The following is an 8300-nucleotide window of genomic DNA, read 5'->3' as shown; positions in this document are numbered from 1 at the left end:
GAAGTTGAAAGTTGAAATTAAAATTCTATTGATTTATTCTTTAAGGAATAATTAGTGACATGGAGAAGACTAAAATATATTTTGACAAAATGGATTTTATTTACAAATTACAAAATACAGAGATGACTAATTACATGGGTATATAATCACAATTATATATATATATATGGATTGCCAAAAACAAAAAATATGAATATGAATCTGAACAAAAATATCATCAGTATCTGTTAAACCTTAGCAGTCGAAAGATGTTGACCATTTAAGTTTCTTGCAATCTTAATTCGCTGCCACATGTTTGAAATCACACATATACTATACTGCATATTAATAGAATTAAAGTGTAACACTGTAAGAGATTACAGTTAACCTGACAAAATTATATAACACACCTGGCTTGTACTATTTTCCAATTTGCTGAAGAATGTAATTACCAGTACAAAGTCCTCTAGAAGTACTCAGGTACATATGAAGTAGTGCACTCTATAAACTTCCCCTCACTTTATTCAAATCTCAGAACATGTTGGAGTTTGAGTAATGATATTGTCTTCTTAACCTTTTAATAGGTGGTTTTCTCCAAGTACTTTGGTTTCCCCTGCCAATCTTCATTCCAACAATTGCTCCACAATCACCCTCACCTATCATCTGGGGCTGGTACAATAGGCCAGAAGTGGCCACAGTACAAGGGACTTAGTCCCACCCCACTAGCAATAAAAAAAATAACTTTTTAATAAACGGTATTGAGTATGTTTTGTGTTCTTCCCATATTGCATGCCTTGAAATGACAAGTTTACTTGCAGCATTCAGCATTAAATTTGTCATATTTTAGCGTCCTGTTACACTGATTCATGTCCATGGTTTATGCTAACCGTCTTACAGTGTATACACTTTTTCACCTTATTCTTCACTTCCACACTACATGTTTCAGCACTAATGTGCCATCCTCAGGTGTCTTTATGCACGTTAAATATACACAAATGTATGTAGGAAGAATGCTCACATAAAAGAGGATTGGCGTAATTCGCGTGTTTGAGTGCGACGTAGGATGAATCCTGAAAAGTTTTATTATTTAGAATTCATCGGCATATATGACGAATACAGATTTTAGTCATTTTAGAATGAAGACATCATGGCATGCAGTACAATAGTTTAACGTGCATAAAGACACCTGAGGATGGCATATTAGTGCTGAAACATGTAGTGTGGAAGTGAAGAATAAGGTGAAAAAGTGTATACACTGTAAGACGGTTAGCATAAGCCATGGAGCATTAAATTTGTTACTGTGTATTACGATGAGTTTTAGAACTACCATAGTCAATCTGGTGTTTCTTTTTGTAGGTAAAGAAATGGTCTTCCAATATGTGCAAAACAAATTATCTCCTTTGTCACTGTCATGCACTAAAAACCACCAACTTTCATGGAAATAATTTTTATGGAATCTGAACAAGTGTGCTCTAGACAGCCAACTGAAGTGATTCTGTTAGCTATTTGTAGCTAATACACAGATCGACATAAAAACTGATTCATCTTCCTTGATTTCATTTGACTTTTTTGGTAGCTGCAGTGTTCAGTGTTCTGTCAGGAGCTGGTTCACAATGCGATTTGTGTGGTCTTTTTAACGCTGCTTGCTGTCTGTAATTCTGCAAATAGCTTCTCTGTTCATCATCCTTGTGAATATATTGTAGACATGTCGGGGATTCACAGTATTCTGGTGTCATATGAGTAGGAATTTCAATACATAGCCATAGGGTCCAGTAGTAAGTATGGCTATGCTGCAGTCATAAGCGCAGTCTTTCACTCATACGTCTGGATGGCTTGAAGTGGAGGGAAAGAAGATGAAGTGGTACATGAAATTGTTCAGAAAGGCAACTCAACTCCACAGCTCCCAATTCCCTCATCTGTAGCAAAAATTTTGGTCAGAAAGATGACCATTTGAAATTCAGACTAGACTTGATTGAAGGGTTTCTGGTAACATATTCCATGCAGTGTGAAGCGACAGGTGGACAAGATGAAGACAGCAATGTAAAGTAAGTAAAGCTATCCCTGTACCAGGCCGTGAAGGTCCATTGGGTTGTGAGACGTTGAGGGTCCCACATCTTCTAGACAATCGGCTCAAAGATGGCGGTAAGGTTGTCAACTTTACGCGACAACCATGCTTTACTATCCAGGAAAATTATTTAATTAATTCCTGGTACTCATTTCTGTTAGAGGCTGAGTTGACCCCAGGGCCTAGTGCGGCTGGAAGGATTAGGTCAACTGAAAAAAATCCAATGACCTCATCTGGACTTGAACCCACGACCTTCCAGCTTGTAGCATAGCTCCTCAACCACTACGCTACTGTGTGCCTCCCTGAAGACAGCAATGAAGAGATTAAAGAACAGTATTTTACTTGAAGGGTCCCTCCCACAGAAAAGGAATCTTAAATGACAAGACAGTGTGTGTTCAGCAGAAAGCATGAAAAAAGCAGGGGAGAAGGGGAGGTAAAGTTCTCTACATGTAAACTGTTTAAACATTCAAGTTACGGCAGTCCTTAAAAATCATTACAAGTGCATTACTGCATCCTGCCCAAGTCTCTGCCTTTAGCCTACCAGCAAAATACTACATAATAATATGCATTATGCTTATATTTTTGTTTGAATTATTGTCAGCAGAAGATACTCTGTTTCATAATTGATCTGTCCTACATGCCATACATTCTTAATTTCAACATTTTCTGTCTTGAGGGTTATAGTACAATTTTCATTTCGTGCATCCTGTTGTGTTATTTATATACAATTCTTTATTAGAGTCCATCGCAACACAGCAATACAATGGTCAAGGCTAAAATTAGCTTAGCTACATGTTTCAGCTCATAAAGCCATCATCAAGCAAACACATGATTACCATACACACACTACTGAACTGCAACTCTGATAGTAAAGCTGGATACTTGATAATTAATACATTGTATAAAAACAGAATGAACTATAAACTTATTATAAAAACGAAAGGTATGGCGTAAAATAAGGTTAAAAACTCTTCATGTGATATTCCATATCATCAAGTCAGTTGTTGCAATTTTGTTATATTCCCGTGGATATAATGGTATATTCTAGACTTGTATACATGTAATAAACTGCTTGGAGGTCCGTAGTATAGTTTTGACATTAATACAGTATCTTATTTTGTATTTTCTGTGCAACCACTATCATCCCCCTCCACCAAGGGCACAAAATGTGAATAATGTTAATTAACAGTGCAAAAGTTGTGGGCAGAGAAATGAATAATTCATTAACATTTCTGGGTTATGCATTGCACCATTATGATGGCACACTTGCAAATCCAGTTGCCTGCATGTAAGAATATAGTGTGGCTTTACCCTTTTATTTGGAACCAGCATAAAGCAGCTATGACACTAATTAATTTTCTCTACTGCTTTATACATACGTCCACTGTGCATTCCTGCTGTGACCTGTTAACTCTGTGATAGTATCACCTGAATGAGATAGCATTAAGACAAAAATATCTGCTACTCTCATTATACGAGTCAAAAAGTTAAGCGAAAGAAATGTTTTCTCATATGTTTGTATTTGAGGAGAGGGAGTGATGGGGGATAGACTTGGGACAGGAACAGCTATGCTAACAACATGACTGTATAAGTGGTAAAGGACAGACAAAATGCAAGAGTCCTGATGGTAGCTAAATATGAAATAATAAAAAGTCTCACAAGGAAAGCAGAAAGTGTAAGCTACAAATTTCACATTGAAAATTTTCTCTCATCTTTGCACAAAGGAGCTACAAACTGTTGAGGAACTGTGAGACAAAATTGTAAATGGATGCTGGGAAGCATCGACAATAACATACTACAATGGAGTCATGGTGACACACCTGCTTGGATCAGGTAACATGAGAACAGTGGCTGAAGAGAAAAGTAAAATGCGTACATATTCATAAATACACAAATTCAGCAATGAATATACTTTTCAGCAGAACATTTTAGCAGGCACAGTTCCAAGGACACCCACTTTCTTTCAGTTCTATTACTAGTCAATAATCCCAAGCTAAGATCTGGTTCCCAGCATCATGCTACTGAATTAGTGGTACATACATATATTTATTGAGATGGTAACCTTCTTCATGAATTATCTCCTACATGCAATTACCCCAGGATCTATCTTTCATGACTACAGTGATATGCCTATAATAATAGTATAAATGTTTTGGTTAGTAATGAAAGATCATCTATGGCAGATGTAATAACAGATCGTCTGTCTGTGCGAACACAGTGTCAGATAAAGATTATATTTTAGTAAGAGTGATGACACACTGACATCAATACGAGTACTGTAAATATAAATAGCAATGAATGCTTGCTGAACATTCCTATATACTCCAGTCTTCAAATCATCTAAGTATGAGGATTAGTCAAATAGTCATGAATGCTTTTGAAAAATACTGTTTCATCTTAGAAAGTGGCTAGAAACAACAGATGCACTGGGCAACCAAATTACCAGTCTTCAATGTGTTAAGCCCACCAACTTTAATGGACTGAAGTATGTATTTTATTACCATCTTGTATTCCAGTGGGTTCCTTATTCTTGTCTACGCTGAGAAATATAATACTGGGGGAAAGACGGAGAATGTTGGCTATGCAGCTGAGAGCAAGTGCCTTCACACTGACCCTGACATTACTGTCAGTGATTGTGAAGCCAGCACATCCTGTCAGTAGGAAAGAAGCAGCCAGATGTCTAGAACAGTACACAAGAGGAACAGCAGCATCTGTGAATGATCCAACATCACACACTTGAAAAGGCACAGAACAACCCTGGGAAGCTACTGGTGATGGAGATGACATAATGAGACTTCCTTCTTCATCTCTGACATCATCGCTCTGAGATGAAAGTTGAGGTGTTATGGCGGCCACTAATGGATGTTTCGGAGTTGTACCTCTTGTGGGACTCTGTGGGCCTATATCTTCATTATCTGAAACGACAACAAAATAAAATGTAAATGTAAGTTTTTACATGTTTATTAATGATATAATAAAGGATAAAAATAATATACTTATATTTTTAATTTATTATTAACAAGTCATACAGTAGTTACAGAGAGCAAAATAAAAACAAAGAAATTCTAAATATTTTTCCTAAAGGTAAGCTTAAAATCATGAAAACATCATTATTGCCTTTCAAAATGTTTTAGCAACATGGACTGAACTGTTTTCTCTTTCTTTAAATCTTCATACATATGCTGTTAGACACAGAGCACTTTATCCACATCTCAATGAATTCGCATGCTTCAATTGAGGTTAGGGCCAGCAGCTGTAATTCTTTGCTTCATGACTTCTACAGCTCTAAAGAAATCTTAAAATTCCTTGAGAGTAAATTCCTTCAATTGCACATTATCTCATTCTTTGACATCTTTGTTTGCTTCTTCGAACGCTCTGTGTTGATCTAAATGTAAAAGTTCATCAGTCAATTTTTCCAAGTGCGAACTGAACAGTTCCTGAACATCGTCATTTCATAGGCCATCAAATCCAAGTTCTCTTCCGATATTTCTTATTTCTTCTATAACAGTTTCTTTTTCAAAATCACTACCACCTGCAGCATCTAAAACCCTAACGGTAATATCAACTGCGCATGTGCTAGCCTCACATTATCTGAATTCTGGTTCACATTAAACAAGACCTGGTATCATTGTACAATTCATACTAAATGAAATATTGCATTAATCACAACCTTGCTGTATACAGAATAGTGAGACCATAATACAAAGTTTCATCCTTAAACATATTGTACCCAGGGCTGTTTCTAAATTCTGTCTTAAGTGTATTGTTTTGTACCAACTGTATTTGTACTTTACATGTTTCTAAGTTCCAGTTTTGAAATGTACTGACTTAACCATGCTTTGACTTTTTACAAATTCAAGGTTTTAGGTCCACAGAACATATGAGGGCTATGTGGAAAGTAACTTCCAGTCAGCCATTAAAAAAAAGTTATTATGCATAAGAAAATATGTACATACTTAAGCTACTTGTCAATGCAGTCACTGCTGGAATTGAGGCAACTTCCCATATCAGGGAATAAGTTCTTGTATGCCTGTGTCAAAGAAGTCTGCCGCCTGCGAGCTAAGCCACATTTTGACATCTTCCATCAAATCCTCATTATTGTTGAAGTGCTGATTCCAACCAATTTTTCAGGTAGATAAATAGGTGGTAGTTGCTCAGAGTGAGATCAGTGCTGTTAGGATGATAATCAACTCCCAGCTGAAATGCTCCAGCAGTGCTCAAGTGTGAGCAGCTGTATGCAGACATGCACTGTCATGGGCAAGCACCACACTGTATGTCAGCATTCTGCACCTTTTTTTTCTGAATAGCCATCCCTATGCAGTTTCTTTAGCATTTTGCAATACACTTCTGATGTTACTGTGGTCCCTTGTTGCATGACTTCCATCATCAGCACTCTTTTCCTGTCCCAGAAAACAGCTGCCATCAGCTTCGTGGCAGACATTTGTTTAAACTTTTTTAGATTGTTTGGTGAATGTATGTGCACCCACCGCGATTGCTCTTTGGTTTCAAAATTCACAAATTAATTTTTATGTGTTGCGTCCTGTTGTATGTCATTCAAAATTAGTATATTTATATCCCTCGACATGACAAATCACATAAAAATACTAACATAGGTTGTTTACATTAAAATGTTAACATGACATGTTTCAACCCTTACTGGATCACCATCAGGTGTGTCACTTTGTGCTTGGGTGCTGAGCTTTTTGTTTAACATGGATTTATATTTCTTTTTTCAAATTTGTTATGTAGTTTATTATGAGCTCAAAACTTCTGATGGGAAAATTATATATTTTATGTTGCTACTTGCAGATGCCTGACATTCTTTCTCCATATAAAAACACAAACAACAATAAAATATGTTAACTTAATTCTTTACAAGTTATGTAACGTGTTTGATACGCACAATTAAGTCACATTTAATCTGGCCACTTTGAAGCTGAGAAGGTAGTCAGAAAGGTGCTTTGAACATAAAAATATTAATTTCTGGAAGTTAGAAAAACTGAAAGTCAGTTACCATAAACAACTACAATGAATGCCTGGCTTCCATCTCACAATATTAATTTATTCCAGGTGAGCAGGTCAATGACTTTTTTTGTCTTGCTTATGACTTCTTCCACAGGTGCTACAGTCCATGGATAAACCTTGGATTCTTTTATGACTGCTTTCCACTAGCTGTGATCCTGTGTCTTTCATCTCAAATTTCTAATGCCCACTGCCTCCAAAGCTTCTTCAACTGAATCAAGCCACCTGACAACAGGTCTGCCTACTAACAAAATGCCCTCTGATTTATGAAGCATTAACTTCCTACAAGGGTTATGCTCCTGCCCTACTTTGATCACGTCCCTGCTTGTGGCAGTCTTCCCTATTTTCTGTAGACTCTTACCTTGAATCTTCCCACTCCTGATACTGGAATAATCAGATTGGTTCTCCTCCACAACACTACTGCCATCATCATTGTCTTCATCACCATCATCATCATCATCATCATAATTGTCATTAACAACTTCCATAGCATCCAATGCTGGACTCTTGAGTCTCATTCCCATATAAATTTGATTTATCAATTTCTGTCTCTTCAAACACTGGCTTCTCCAGTGAGCTTGCTGCTGTCAATTTTTCAGCACTGGTCTCGCCTATCCATTTCTCTATTGATGGCAATTTCAGGTCGGGTAGCTCTGGATCAGGATCCAGTAAAGAAATTTCATCCCCCCATGTAAAGGGCTGTGCTACACTCATCTGACCTGTAACAGAAGACAACATATCAGTGTTAGAACAAATTGAATGAAGTTATTCTGGAAACAACAAGCACCTGTGAGAGCAAACAAAAGTGCGCACTCTCTTGTCATTACTTCTTTATAATTAACCCTTTCGCGCGTTCATTTAAATTCCGCGGCCGTCTCTCCGGCGGTAATATATTCAGCCGTCCATTTAAATTTTGCTCGAAAATGATTTATTCATCATTGTTCTTAAATTATATGAGATAGGAACATGAAACTTTCACTAAAATGATCTTAAAAGGTGGTTTTATAACCTTACCTTATAATATGAGCGCCCTGTATCTCGGCAATGGAAGCAGGTTGTTTAGTATTTGAGCAGTGAATGGTACGCCTTGAAGGATGAAACTTTCACTAAAATGATCTTAAAAGATGGTTTTTATAACCTTACCTTATAATATGAGCGCCTTGTATCTCGGCAATGGAAGCGGGTTGTTTAGTAGAAGGAAGGCCTTGAAGCATTCGTATAACCCAACGGTGCC

General features: G+C 37.0%; 1 protein-coding gene across 2 annotated transcripts in view; it reads right to left on the bottom strand.

Moving 5' to 3' along the window:
* Nucleotides 1-7993, bottom strand: part of LOC111871036 (huntingtin) — an 18913-nt gene extending 10920 nt beyond the window's left edge. For both annotated transcript variants that reach the window (XM_023863766.2, XM_023863765.2), the window contains exons 1-2: nt 7428-7993; nt 4546-4959 (exon numbers count right to left, since the gene is read on the bottom strand). In XM_023863766.2, coding sequence (XP_023719534.1) covers nt 4546-4959; nt 7428-7590 — 577 coding nt within the window. In that variant the 5' untranslated portion in view covers nt 7591-7993. The remainder of the gene's footprint in view (nt 1-4545; nt 4960-7427) is intronic.
* Between the last annotated feature and the right edge of the window lie 307 nt (nt 7994-8300).

This window comes from Cryptotermes secundus, unplaced genomic scaffold, assembly GCF_002891405.2.
Source record: "Cryptotermes secundus unplaced genomic scaffold, Csec_1.0 scaffold5261, whole genome shotgun sequence".
Classification (NCBI taxonomy): domain Eukaryota; kingdom Metazoa; phylum Arthropoda; class Insecta; order Blattodea; family Kalotermitidae; genus Cryptotermes; species Cryptotermes secundus.
The sequence above is the reverse complement of the archived record's forward strand: the minus strand, read 5'-3'. Positions and strand labels throughout refer to the sequence as shown.